At 56.1% G+C, this 14,986-nt stretch overlaps 1 protein-coding gene across 1 annotated transcript; it reads left to right on the top strand.

The window, feature by feature from the left end:
- The first annotated feature begins 8,743 nt into the window (after positions 1 to 8,743).
- Positions 8,744 to 14,291, top strand: LOC119091862 (uncharacterized). Its single transcript, XM_037214766.1, has 7 exons — positions 8,744 to 9,057; positions 9,394 to 9,538; positions 9,737 to 9,892; positions 10,059 to 10,164; positions 10,586 to 10,707; positions 12,397 to 12,605; positions 13,315 to 14,291. Exons 1-6 carry the CDS (start codon positions 8,910 to 8,912, stop codon positions 12,515 to 12,517), a joined length of 798 nt encoding a protein of 265 aa, XP_037070661.1. The 5' UTR covers positions 8,744 to 8,909; the 3' UTR covers positions 12,518 to 12,605; positions 13,315 to 14,291.
- The last annotated feature ends 695 nt before the right edge of the window (positions 14,292 to 14,986 follow it).

Here is a 14,986-nt window from a genome sequence, read left to right on the forward strand (position 1 = left end):
TTCAGAAAAAAACGTTATTTTACGAGGTCATCGTTGCGCGCTCGGCGCCCGTCCCCTGGCGTTGCTTGCAGTGGCCGACGCCGTTTGGTTTTACGCAGACCCCGAGATTACGGGAGTGTCATCGGGCTTAATGACGCACTCAGCTGCTTGGGCTACATGGCGCCGCCGGCCTCTCACCCTGGCGGGAAGGTCGAGAGGGCGGGAAGGGCGGGCACTGTGGGGAAACGAAAGCCGTACCTGTAGTTTCCCAGACGCGCTGTGATTAACGCAGGCGCGTTAACCACTACGCTATCGGCACCCGGCTTACAGGCTCAAACCTTTCGATGGCATTTGTTTCACCAGGCGATTTGCAAAAGAATGAACGCTATCAGGCAAACACGGGATGGCTTTGCGCCTTTTGAACTTGTTTCGACCTTCTCCATTCAACACCAGTGAGACCTCATGTTTCCGGTTACTGGGCCCCCCTTGCGTAGAACATTACGGGGCACATTTTTTCTCCCGGCGAAGGGCTGAAGAGCCACTCTGTTCCATGGCGGTGTGTCCTTTGGCCGTCATTCTGGCCACACGGGGTGGCACCCCCTGGCTAATGCTGATGCTCTTAGGCAAAATTATATCACATCAGTCCGTTCCCTGACGCGGGAGGCTTTCCGACCCGCACAGTTGACACCGGATCGACGCATGAAGCGTCATTAACGCAACAACATCCCTGCTCGCCGCAGGTAGTCAAATAATTGGCACATAGACTCCAGTTAGGCCTAACGGGCCCATGCTGGCAATGGGTTGGAGGGCCCACCGTTTGGTACTGAGGGTCCTGACTGGCGCAAGGACTCCCATATTGCCGCAATGTAAGCACTCATCATAAGTTCTCATGCTTTCTTCAATTGTTGGGGAGCCCCGACCAACGTGAAAAAACCCTTCGTCATTCGGGCTGCCGTCCCCGTCCCAGTTGAGCAAATCTTCCCTTGACCGATTCGAGACCCGCTGTTGACACAGAATGCCCTATTACTGCACGATACGGGGGCTCCAACCGATGTAAACCGCGGGGCTGGCCCTGTTCCTGCTTGGAAAATAGGCCATCAGAGTTCAAACAAAAATGGAACCGTCTGGTCGTTGTCCGTGATCTCTGGTCGAAATAGAGGAACGTTCCGCCTCCGGGTCCCTATCGGTGTAAGAGATCATCTTACTGACATTTGAGATCACGGCCCCATGGGCGAAGGTCCTTAATGCGATCTACAGCCAGCCCTTCAGACCCTTCAATCAACCCATCGGGCCCTTGATCTTTGGTCTCGAGACCCTTCGGCCCCCCTTTGCGGTTCCCTCAAACACCTCCCCGACTCGTGGCCACTTGCCGTCACGAGACCCCTGTTAGGCACTGTGGTCCTTAACCGCCACAGGAGCCCCTCGTAAGACCCCTGTTAGGCACTGTGGTCCTTAACCGCCACAGGAGCCCCTCATTGTGTCAGGGACCCCAAACATCGCATATCACGAGCCCCGGCCTCGTTCCTGTTTGGGAAATGGGTCTCAAGGGCTCAGACAGACAAAGAGCCGACTGTTCGGTGCTCGTGGTCTCTGACCGACTCAGACATCCGCACTGTTTCAGGGGTAGCTTCAACCGGTGCAAGAGGACCGCTCACTGATATTTCAGATCACGACCCTACGGGTCACGATTCTTTATGTGGCCTACAGCCAGTCCTTCGGGCCCTTATGCCCTCCAACCGGGCCTTTAATCGCCAGTTCCGGTGGGCAGCCCAGGCCTTTTTTTGGACCTCATCGAACACTGTCCTTGGTCGCCTCGAGACCCCCTTGCTAGCCCCGACCAATGATAGGACGCTGTGGGCCGCTGACACATACAGGGACACCGACCAGTGTAAATCGCTGGCCCAGGCCTTGTAGCTGATTGGTGTGGTGTTCGTGCTCGGGTTTAGTGACGTCACGTGTGGGCAGCCCATCCTGCCGTTCGATATGCCGATTACGGCAAGCTTGTCCGTGAGGTGTGGATGCGCCAAGCTGGCGCGGTGCGGACGTGTCCGGAGAGGAATACATCGTTTGATTGGTTTAATCGTGTATGGCAACGAACCATTGACTTGACATGGCGCGGCCGGTAGGTAGGTGATATAATGTGAATGTCATGTTTTGCATATTTTGCCTCAAGTACCTCTCGGCACAAGTACGGCATTGAAGTCAGGCCAGTAGTCAAAGCCGAATGAGTATGAAGTCTGTTTGAAGTCTGAAGAATGAGTATGAAGGCACATGAAAAGTACGCCGTACCGATCAGGTATTCAGTAGTCTAGAGGACAGCTCGTCGGGCTCTCATGCGGCGGGACCGGGTTCAGGGACTGGCGGATATGATCGCTTTGACATGATGGCGGATGGGAGCGATTTTGCCGATGCTATAGCGAGCCTCACTAATCTGTTGAAAGACCAAGTTGAAGTCGCTTACCAGCGCGAACAACGGACGGCTGACGTTGTGACTCAGGCTTTGCAGGGCAGACAAGGAGGCGAGCCCGCAGACGACGCCGTCGCCAAGACTTCACAAGCCACGACCAGCAGACTTCGCCTTCCGCCGTCAGCCACCCCAGCACCGCGGCTAGCCACCTCCGCTAGCCTGAGAGAGTTCTCGACCTGGCGAGAGAAGCACAAAGGTTACCGTCTTCTCGCAGGCCTCGACTCCCTCCCCATCAAAGAGCAACGATCAGCGCTACTGGCACTCCTCGACGATGAATGGACGCGAGTCGTGCGCTATTCTCTGGACGTGAGCGACACCATTAAAGTAGACGACCTGCTGGACAAGACGAAAAAGCACCTCAGGAACCAAAGGAGCGTCATCCTCGACAGGAAGGAATTATACACAAGACCGCAAGCAGATGGAGAGCCGTTCGGCGACTACTTGATGGCGATAAAGGAACTGGCGGAATTCTGCGACTTCTGTGCCCACTGTATGGACGACAGACTCAGGGACAGTATCGTAACCGGCATCCGGTGTGAAAAAACGCTGCGACTTCTTCATCGCTGACGCTGCAGAAGGCAATCTGTCGACTCGACTGACATCTGTCGAGCGCGTGAAAACGCGCTACGGAACAGCGAAGCGCTCCGCGGGAGCCACACTGGCCCCGTGTCCGCCTACCGCCGTGGCCGGAGCCGCGACAGCGGAGGCAGACGGGACAGCCCAGACAGCCGACAAAGACGGGACAGCCCAGACAATCGTGGAAGACCATCCAGCATGGAAAAACGACGCCAGCTACAGACGAGGCGACAACTACAGGCGAGACGACAACTACAGGCGAGACGACAGCTACAGGCGAGACGACGGCTACAGACGAGACAACCGGTCGCATAGCCGCGAGAGGCGATGCGGCTACTGTGCCGGACCATGGCACCCCAAGGAGCAGCTGGCCTCTTGTCCAGCCAGAAACACGACGTGTGGTGCCTGTGGCATCAAAGGACACTACACATTAGTCTGCAAGCGGGCCAGACGGAGCAAAACGTGGTCAGACTACGGAGAACGACAGACGTCCGACAACCTTCATGTGAACGACGTGCGCGTTCAAGGTGTGACCGCGAAGAAGACGCCGCAAGTGTCTCTCCTGGTCAGCCATCAGAGAGGTGAGGGATCACTCCTGTGGACACCAGACACTGGTGCCGAAGTCTCCGTCATCGGCACCAAAGAAGCAGAGCGGATCGGCATAGACTCCTCGCAGCTGACACAGCCGGACGACAGTCCCCTGGCCGCTAGAGGGCATCAGTTGGAGTGTACCGGCACGTTCCAGTGCAAGTTGACCATGGGACGACGCCAGACGTCGACCACCGTGACAGTTGTGACAGGCCTAGACGCGGCCCTCCTGTCATGGCATGATTCCATCGCCGTTGGCATCATCTCGCCTGACTTCCCGAGACAGATCTACGGTGTCACAGGAACAACGACGGAACAGACTGCTGCTGAAGAGACGACCTCTACACCCGTGACGACTCAGGACGTTCAAGCGGCAGAAGTCAGCCCGCCCCTTCCAAGATGGTTACCAGACGACGGGGACCCGACGGCAGCCCAGAAGGACCAGCACCTGGACACGCTGAAGAAGGCGCTCCCGAGAGTGTTCAGCACCCAGCCACCGCTGGGGGAGATGTCAGGTGGTCCAATGCGGATCGATCTACGGTCAGACGCTCGTCCGTATGCTGAGACAGCCGCCAGACACATCCCGCATGCATGGAGAGACGACATCAAGCATCAGCTGGACGATCTGATCGCGCAAGACGTCATCACGCCTGTGGCACACCCGGCTGAATGGTGTCACCCGATGGTCCCAGTGCCGAAGCCGCCCACGGACCGAAATCACGGCAAGACCTCTGCGCGCATGTGCGTGGATCTGACCAGACTCAATCTCTACGTTCGACGTGGAGCGCACGCAGTCACCACGCCTCACGATGTTGTCACCGGAATCGAGCGAGGGAGCCGGTACTTCACGAAGCTGGACGCGAAGTCAGGATACTTTCCAGATCCCGATTGCAGAGGAAGACCAGGACCTGACGTGTTTTATAACACCCTGGGGACACCACAAGTTCAAACGCGCCGTCATGGGCCTCTGCACGTCCGGGGACGAGTATGGACGGCGTGGAGACGCAGCACTGGCGGGCCTGCCGAAGACGAACAAGGTGGTCGACGACATCCTGGCCTACGATGACGACTACTCGATCCACCTTCCGCACGTCACCCAGATTCTTCAGCGATGCGACAGCCATGGCATCACCCTGAACCCGGCGAAGGTGACGCTCACCGCTCAGACGCTGGGCTTCTGCGGCTACGTCATCAGTCCTGACGGCTACACAGCAGACCAGCGCAAGGTGCGGGCTATCGCTGACTTCCCCGTTCCAGAGAACCTCACAGACATAAGGAGCTTCATGGGACTGGTCAACCAGCTCGGAGTGTTCTCGACGGACACAGCCAGGACAGCCGAGCCTCTATGCAACCTGCTGAGGCCCCGGGACCAGTGGACATGGACATCGGTACACCAGGCAGCGTTCGAAGCCGTCAAAGCAACGCTCGTCACCCCTCCCGTTCTGGCCTACTCCGACTCGTCACTGGCAACCGCAGTCCAACAGACGCATCACGACTCCGAGGCCTGGGCTACGCGCTGCTACAGCGTCACGGCCAGGAGTGGAAGCTGGTCCAGTGTGGCTCCAGATTCTTGTCTGAGGTCGAGTCACGCTACGCTGTCGTGGAGCTCGGGATGCTGGCGGTGACCTGGGCCGTGCGCAAGTGCCACATCTATCTGGCTGGAATGGTAGAGTTCAGCCTCGTCGCCGACCACAGACCTCTGGTGCCCATCCTCGGCACCAAGTCTCTGGCGGAGATAGAAAACTCCAGGCTCCAACGACTACGAGAGAAGCTCATGGCATACACCTTCACAGCCGCCTGGAAAGCTGGAAAGACTCATCAGCTCCCAGACGCGCTGTCAAGGTCACCCGTCGATCAGCCGAGTCCTGAAGATCAGGAAGCTGAACACGACGTGACGTACCAGACGCGCAGTGTCCTTCTGACACGCCTCACCGACGGCGGCGAAGACGAAGCGGGATCTGCACCGTTCCAGGACGCTCTGCTGGAGCAGGTCAAAGAAGCTGCCAGCGCGGACGAGGCGTACCAGAAGGTGGCGGAGACCATCATGCAAGGATTTCCCGACCACATGGCAGACCTCGCCAGTCTGGTTCATCCCTACTGGAACGTCCGAGAGCGCCTATCCATCGACGACGGCCTTCTTGCCTGCAGAGCACGGCTCGTCATCCCGCACAGCCTACGACGTGAAGTGCTCGAACGCCTTCATAACAGTCACCAAGGCGTCGACAGGGCAAAGCGGTGCACCAGACAGTCGGTGTACTGGCCTAACATCGACCAGGACGTCCACAATTTCGTGACATCATATCGCCACCGTCATGAGAGACTGCCCAGCCTGCAGAAGGAGCCACTCATGACCGACCCCAAGCCAACGAGAGTCTTCCAGTCCGAGTCGGCGGACTTCTTCCACCACGCAGGAAAGACGTTCCCCGTGTACGCCGACAGACTCTCCGGTTGGCCCATCGTCGTCTCCTGCAACAGAGAAGCGACGTCCCGGACCCTCGTCGCGACGGAGGACGGAGGACGGAGGACCACAGTTCAAGGCGCACCACACCAGGGACTTCCTCGTGCGCTGGGAGGTCGGACACGTGCTGTCAAGTCCACACCACCCCCAGTCGAATGGCCACGCGGAATCAGCAGTCAAGCTGGTCAAACGACTCCTGCAGAAGACGTCTGTGGCCGGCAACACGGACTCCGATGAGTTCGCCCGATGCATCCTGGAGATCCGGAACACGCCCCGGGTGGACGGACGCTCACCGGCCCACATCCTCTGCGGGCATCCAGTTCGGTCGGCAGTCCCCATGCAACATCGCACCTTCGACAAAGCCTGCAGAAGGCTGCGGAGGACTGCGACCGGAAGGGGGAGGATGTGATGAGAGCTACGAGTACAGCCTACGACAAAGGAGCAAAGCCACTGCACCCGATGCGAATCGGCACGAAAGTGAGCGAGCGGGACAAGGAGACAGGACTCTGGGACAGAATGGGAGAAGTCGAGGCCATCGGGAGAATGAGGGATTACCTGGTAAAGTTCCCCAGCGGTCGCACCATGTGCAGGAACCGGCGGTTCATTCGTATGTACCGGCCCGTTTACGCCACGCAGGGCGATCCGGCCCTCGAACGCAGTGACGTCGCACCAAGACTAGCTCCAAAGAAGGTGCGATTTGCGGACCAACCCAGGATGGTAGCGCCGCGTCGAGGCAACCGTCAGCGGAGGGCACCGGAGAGGCTGGAGGTCGACCCGAAGGTCAAGACCTACCGATCGACCCGGGGAGGTGGGGTGTTCGTGCTCGGGTTTAGTGACGTCACGTGTGGGCAGCCCATCCTGCCGTTCGATATGCCGATTACGGCAACCTTGTCTGTGAGGTGTGAATGCGCCAAGTTGGCGCGGTGTGCACGTGTCTGGAGCGGAATTCATCGTTCCATTGGTTTAATCGTGTGTGCCAACGAACCAAGGATTTGACCATTGGGAAGTGGGTCCCCAGGCCCATACCGACACGGAGCCGACTATGTGGTATGGTGGTACCTGACCGACATGTAGGCTCATATCGACTCAGGCGGTCCGCGGTCGCCCCAAGGGATCCTTGGCCGTTATTTGAGGGTCCGTTTTCGCAGGCCGGGGCTCCTGAATAAGACTCCGACCTGCACTTCATACCCTTAGGCGCTCCAATTGCACCCTTGATCGTCGGACCGGGGAGCCCTCTAGGCTCCTCGTGCCTCCTCGAGCACTGCCTCTGTCCGACTCGGGGTCGTTTGACAACACGGGACCCGCGTTAAGCGCTGTGGAGCCCAGAGCAATGTAAATCGATGGCTCCTGTTTTGTCCCTGCTTGGGAGATGGGCCCTCCGGGCCCATGCCGCCACGGAGCCGGCTGTGCGGTACTGATGGTGTCTGACCGAAATATAGGCCCTTATCACATTTTTGGGCCCCCGATCAGTGCGCGGCCCTCTGGCTGGCATTGAAGTGTCCGGGCCTGCGAGCCCGGGCCCCTGGACGGGACCTCCGGCCGACCGTTCAGGCCTTTCGGGTCCTCAAATCGGGCTCTTAATCGTAGGTTCCGGGGGGCCCTTGGGGCCCCTCGGAGCCTAAGGGTGGGAGCACGTGTCCCCTGCGCGCCCTCCCCCTGCCTGCGCTACTGACGGTAGGAGAAAGAGGCTGTACATGAATTACCTCACGCATAGGGGAGAGGTTGATCAAGCGAAACGGAGGCGTGACAAGGGGGAGGGGAGGCTTTGTACAGCGTGACGTTCCGCTCAGGTATCGTTGTAAGCCAAGCCAAAATGGTAGAAATAAATTCCTCTCTTAAAGCCGGATGCTGTTAGCTTTCTCTTACTTTAAGCAAACATGGCCTTTTTTGTTTCGTATTTTTAACTCACTTTGGGTCGAAAAACGTGTTACTTCTACTTTTTGGGACGGTGCGCTTAGCACGGCTTCACGGGGGATGGGTCTGTCCAATGTAGCTAGTCCATAACCATGGAAAGGAGGGTGGAAATGGCCAAACTAGCGTACCGTAGGCTGCGAAACCCAATCATACTGTCTCACGCTCTAAACTGAATCCCATGCATACTACCATCGGAAAGTTGGTGAACGGTCGGAATAACTCAGTTGGGATCGGAACAAATTGCCTGCTGCCTACGAAGCCTTCAAAAATGAAATGAGTTAGACCTTGTTTAACTATCTCTGGTTATCTACGTGCAGCCAGGAAGAACCTGTGTGTGGTTTGGAATCGCTCCGCTCAAGGTTAATAAAGCACTACCGGTTAAAACTGCGATTTTCTTTGAAACCACTAAACAAGCACGTAGGAACGATGCAACGCTACGCATCCAAAACAGTGATGGAGCGTCACTGTTCAGTCACTCATCCAGACGGCGGTCCGTTACTAGGCCCTGGGCAGCGGTGCGGCGAGGCAAAGCAGTTTTTCGTCGTCGCTTCACGCTCGGCGGCGCAGCATCCAGCCGGCGGGTGAGTTCAACGACCGTCGGCCCGCCGGCCGGCCGGCCGGCCGCGAACACCAACCGGCCGGGAGGGCACCGACTCGGCGGCGGGCGGCCGGGCCTCGCCAGAAGCGCCGCAGGTCAGACGGGCCAGCGGCGAGTGCCAGCCGCACCGGGCGCTCCACTGCCGCTCAGTCGGCGCCGCTCCGCCGCTGAGCCGGCGCGACCCGTGCGTCGCTGTGCCACGCGTCTGCCGCCTGCGGGCCGTGGACCGGTCCGGGCGCGTCAGTGAACCGCGCTGGTGGTCTGGAGGCGGAGCCGGCGGGACTCCAGCGTCACCGAGCCCGGCCGTGGGACGAAAGCACGGTCTCCGTATGAGCTCTCCGCAGCCAGCCGCGGCGCAACAGGCCGCCATGGCGCCGCCTCGTCGGTCGCGACTCTCTTCTGTGTTCGTCGGTGGTGTGTTCTCCACGGGTGTGCTGCTCTGGACGCTCACCAACCGCCTGGAGATGCCTGTCAGCGGTGAGAACACGGCTCAGTGGCGTTGTTTGCAGCAGTGTGGCATATCTTTTTAATAAATCATTAGGAATTACGTAGCATTCCCCAAAACGCTCTGATTACAAAACATATTGCTGGAGGGTTTTGTCACTAACTGTGTTCCAATATGTTCTAACGTGTCCATAATTTAAAGTTTGTCTTCACCTACCTTAAGATATGTGACGGCAAACCTAGGTCATTCGCATGTGAAACATTGCAATCAGGGACGCTATACGTTCGTTTTGGAAGTGTATATGACTATAACGTTCATATTGCGCGTACGCTATCAATAACGAGAGTTTCCGTTGCGCTTTCCCTCAGGGGCTCCAGGATTTCGACATATTCAGCACTCAAAACAATCGAATACGGGCTGTGAGTGCCTGCTTGACCTGCACTGCCCACGCTACAACTTTGACTACCCGCAGGAGAAGGAAACTTACTGCAAGATATATCGCTTTCCTCTTCGGTAAATAACACACGACGGGGCGCCTTCCGTCGTAGCCAGCGTCAATGATAGCTGAATGATCCAGCACCTAAATGGCCGGAAGGGACCTACAGCATGATTTTCAAACGTTAAAAGCTTCGCATGAGAAACCGCAGTTACACAGGGGCCTGATCAGCTTTGCGCGACATGTGACCCGCGGGCCGCGGCTGTGACCGGCAGGAGCACCCAGAGCTGTCTGAAGTGGCGAGACCACCAGTTCGGCAGATCTACGCACATCGTGTTGCTGGGCGACCTACGGCTGCTGTACCTGTACCGCTACATCCGGGACGAGCTGATGAGCGAGTCGGAGCGGGTGGAGGGTCCCGCCTACTGCAGGTGGGCTCCGCGTGGTGCCGCCGACTACTGGGCAGGCGGACCTCCTTCAGAGCGCCACGTGAGCACAAATCCGCGGATCGGTACCTGCTATATTGACTCCGTGTGTGCAGTGCACTCCCCGTAACGTTTGCCACAAACGGTGACGGGTGGCCGCGTCTGCGTCCAGGTCAGTGCACAAGAACTGGACACACCCCTACCTGCAGGAGGCTGCGGCGGCCGTCCAGCCCCCCGAGCCCTGCAGGCACTTGGCCATGAACCGCCTCGCCAAACTGGTCAGTTGAATCCACTTCACCGTGGGAAGACGGTTAGCTCGAAAACTGCGAGTGTTCACCGTGTGCTTAGTATGCTTATGATGCATTTAGCAGTCCGCGGTGTCTCAGCAAACATGCAGCTCTCCGTCAGCTGTCTGAGCAATGCTCGCGTTCGCCTGTTCGCGAAGTCCACGAGCATCAAGTTTCCCTCGTGTTAAGTCGCACGGTACCAGATAACGGTCGCGTGTTTCACACGCGATTCGCGCTCCAACTGCGACGCCCCGGGTGAGCGCAGGCAGTCTTCTTTCGCAATTTGTAATGCACCGCAGACTCATGTGAAATGCCAGACATCCCTTGGGCTACGCAAAATATGTGTCCCCCTGACCAGCCTGGGAATTCCGTGTCCGACGCATCCGCGGCTGATGGCTCTGTGTGCCGGCAGGAGTATCTGTGGACGGCCGACAGTCTCTGGCCGGACATCCTGCAGCGACTGATCGACCGCTGTCGCCTCGGCGTGTGCCCGTCCGTACTGGTGGTCTCCTCCAGGCTGGATCTGGCTCTGAGGTAACGCAGGGCTCCAGTGGATCTGGCTCTGAGGTAACGCAGGGCTCCAGTGGATCTGGCTCTGAGGTAACGCAGGACTCCAGCGGATCTGGCTCTGAGGTAACGCAGGACTCCAGTGGATCTGGCTCTGAGGTAACGCAGGGCTCCAGTGGATCTGGCTCTGAGGTAACGCAGGGCTCCAGTGGATCTGGCTCTGAGGTAACGCAGGGCTCCAGTGGATATGGTTCTGAGGTAACGCAGGGCTCCAGCGGATCTGGCTCTGAGGTAACGCAGGGCTCCAGTGGATATGGTTCTGAGGTAACGCAGGGCTGCAGTGGATCTGGTTCTGAAGTAACGCAGGGCTGTAGTGAATATGGTTCTGAGGTACCGTACTTCTCCAGTGGATCTGGCCCTAAGGTAACGTAGGGCTCCAGTAGATATGGTTCTGAGGTAAAGCAGGACTCGAGTGGATATGGTTCTGGGGTAACGCAGGGCTCCAGTTGATCTGGCGTTGAGGTAGCGCAGGGCTCCAGTGGATATGGTTCTGAGGCAACGCAGGGCTCCAGTGGATATGGTTCTGAGGTAACGCAGGGCTCCAGTGGATATGGTTCTGAGGCAACGCAGGGCTCCAGTGGATCTGGCTCTGAGGTAACGCAGGACTCCAGTGGATCTGGCTCTGAGGTAACGCAGGGCTCCAGTGGGGACGAATCGCAGAGACGCAGAGGACGAATCGTAAGCTAACATTGCATTACTTCGTACACAAAGCATGCACTGCTTGCTACACCGCCAAATAGATAATAGCTGCGCCTTGCTCTCTGATGAACAAAAATTCTAGTGAAGCCATAGGCCACATCACGGATGGAGAGTGCTGAGAACTGCTTATTTGTGATGCTGCTTGAACAAGCATCTTTTGTGGGCAATTTAAAAATTATGGTCCATGTCCATATAATGTTTGTGTGGCCCGGGCCACACCTGTCATGCCGCGCTTTTACCCATGAGCCGCACACAGTCAGTCTAATTGTCGCCATTTTGCCACTTCTTCTGCTGCCACTTTTGCCATGTTGCCAGCTTCGTTGCCATTTGAACATTTAATCCGGGTTTGGAGCCGACTGGCCTACAACTGGAAACAGTCATGTAGGTACCACGGCTCACCCGTTCCAAAAGAAGTCTTTAACCACATCAGGAGCAAAAAATAAATGCCTGCGTCGATAAGTTTTTCCAGGGCTGTAAAAGCGATAGATATTACCAGATAGGTTATTGTTGGGATATTACCCGACGTGTCCTTTATCACCGTACTATCAAAAGTTCTGATCAGCTGGTGACTTCCTGTTTCTTATGCCCGTGACTGGCATGTTGCTTGACGGTGTAAGGCTTTTGGCCCAACCGTTTTGTAGGTGATGGACCCGAGGCCCATGATGATTTGTGTACGTCGTACGGCATGCAATATTATCATAAAACGTACATAAAAAGTCAACCAGTGACATGTTGGGGGAGAGAGTAGTACGTCGGGAATGCAAAGGTAAGAATTTAAGAAATGCTTTACCATTCAGCACGCAACCTCTGAAAAAATCCGAAGACTTTAATTCGTCCCCGGTGTCTTTCCCTTGGCCGAACATCACACAGATCCTTCAGAACAACGGCTAATTGATGACCGTATCTCTCGCTCGGGGATAGTTTGTCGCATGACACGACATCGGCTCTTCTCTCCAGGGATCACGAGGACAAGAGAGAATTATCAATGTCAGCGGTATCTGAGCACGTTCGTCGCGTGCGTCCGCTTTTGGAGCTCCTCCGCTCGTACGGCGTTCCACGTCTGGTGGAAACTGCATGAGAACCTGCTGGATATGGGCCTCGAACGAAGATGTCCCCCAATTCAACGAGATCATCCAGCAGCACAACCTCAAGTTGATCGGAGCTTTGTAAGTGAGCGGCTGCCTTCGATCAAAGTTACATGTGAGGTCGACAATGGGTAACGCATATCGTCTGAGATTTGAATGAAGGGTAGTATTATTGGTAGTCTGTGGCTGGACCCTTATATTTTTGCCACCTAGTTTTGTGCTGGTAGGATTAAAAACCAATAGGTGTAATTTTTTGCCAAAATCATGGTGGGAAATTGTGTAGTATTTTGATAAACAAGGACCACTGTCTAAAAACCTAAAAGTGTTGTGATGAGGTTGACGTGGTGCAAATGTCTGCTGTTCGGAGTTTTCCCAAACATACGTTGCGTTTTTTCTTCGACTCCAATCTTCAAAATAATAGTTCCTGGCTGGGCCTGTGATTCCGGTTAAAGAGAGCTGCGATTAAATGGAGGTTGAAATAATTACATTTGCATGCTATATGTGGGGGGTGTGGGTGTGTGGGTGTAGATGTGGGCGTGGGCGTAGGTGTGAGCGTGGGTTTGGGTGTGGGTGTGTTTATATTGTGTGCAGTACAAGTGTAGCGCGGTGTGAAGCATGTGTAGCCTAAACAGAGGACATATTTTTGTCATGAGTAATGTGTCGACGAAATACGTCGCCTTCTGTCGATGATCGCTGCACACTCCACAGTAAGCCTAGACAACGTTCGGCTGCCGTTGACACGGGGACACTGTCTGACCACGGCCAGGTCTGACGCCCTCTCACCCCGCAGGTCGCGGTCGACCATCCCCGTGTGGTCCTCGACGGGCGCCGTCGGCTGGATGCACCACCACACGTGCGAGGCACGCAGGGGCGTCAATGCCTCCGTGTCGCCCGACTTCCGCTGCCACGAGCCCTACTACCTGGGCAACTGGGCGCAGAAGCAGTACCTGGACACGATGCTCAACTTCCTGTGCGGTCGCGTCCACCCCATGGCGCAGAACCCGTGCTGCGTCGGCTGGTCCTGAGAGACGCGCCCGAAGGGGGAGGGGGGTGAAGGCGGCGGAGGTGGTCCCCTCGGCCCGGAGGCCGTGGGCCACCGGCCCCGGTGGTGACCTCGCGAGCTGCTGCACCCCGTCAGCCGGGTCGCATGTGATGAGGGGACTGCAGCTGGGCGAAGGAGTCCACGAGCCGCGCCTGCAGTGCCTCGAAATATGAATATTGTGAGGTGATCAAGAATCGCTATTGTGGCTCAGGGCCGGTGGTGCATCAGCTGATCGCGAAAGGCCTGTATCTGAGCGATCTAGGGCCGGGCATGTGTTGTGGAATCGGTGGAGAATTAAACTGATGACGTTATCGCAAACGGGACAAGGGAGATTATTACGCTCTGGTAACATCAGACTTCGTTTTGCTTCGTCATCAGCCGTGTTGTTTCCACGAATATCGGTATGTCCGGGTATGCAGAGAAATATTACGGAGTTTGTTGGGGAAGGAAGCAGAGCGTTCGACGTATACCGTTCATAATTGAATGACATGAATTGCGAAGCGTGCCGAGAGCTTGTACCGAGGAATGAGAGTCAGTGCATATGACTGCCCTTTGTATGTTACCTTGTTTGTTGTGGAGCAGGCATGCAAGTTGTTGTTATTTCATTTTTTGACACAGTGTTGTAATTTAACAGGCGAGTTGATTTATGATAATTATAATTACGCAGGCGGCCCCCGTGCGGCCATCGCGTTGGGAGCCTTCAATAAATATAAACGTGTACTGATCATGTTCTTTGAACTCAGCGAAGAGTGCATGCACTTCGGCTTCCGATACGTCTAGTTTTTTTTTGCGTTTAAACGGAAAAATTACGTTCCGCATAGAGCCACCCTAAAAAAGTCGTGAGCTGGGAGTCGGGCTGCAGAAAATGTGCGGGAGATTAAGCGCTCACTGAGCTCGAATAACGCAGGTGCTGATGGTTGGACACTGAAATTCCACGTTGGTAAGTGGCCGTGTATCCGTATTTGAAACGGGGTAAAGGCTTAACGAAAGGCCCCCAAATCGATGGACCCCATATTTCAGCGAGGTCATTTATTCGGTCGTAAAATCAGTGACTGGCCGCCATTGTATTTCAATGAATTACCGTGCCGCCCCAACACTCAGCTCAGCTGCACTGGGGGGTTAGATTAAGGGTTCAAGCCGCTTCGGTGCTCGTTATTCGCCCCTGACTTAGAAAGCCTGCGGCCGGGTTCATGGCCGCCCACGATCAACAGATTGGACTGAGCCGAGCATCACGACACGTTAAGCTTCTGACACAAAACTCGCCGTTTAACTGGAACTTGATAATCGGGTGGGTCGGTCAACCGGGGTTCACAGTGCAAGGCAATGCTTAGAGTAGGCTATGTCTTAAAAGAATCCATCCAATTCAGACACATTTTTATGTTCTATTTATGTATAAAAAATACCCGAACGGTATGTATCG

The sequence above is a fragment of the Pollicipes pollicipes genome, unplaced genomic scaffold (genome assembly GCF_011947565.3).
Source record: "Pollicipes pollicipes isolate AB1234 unplaced genomic scaffold, Ppol_2.1 Scaffold_3447;HRSCAF=4054_pilon_pilon_pilon, whole genome shotgun sequence".
Lineage (NCBI taxonomy): Eukaryota > Metazoa > Arthropoda > Thecostraca > Pollicipedomorpha > Pollicipedidae > Pollicipes > Pollicipes pollicipes.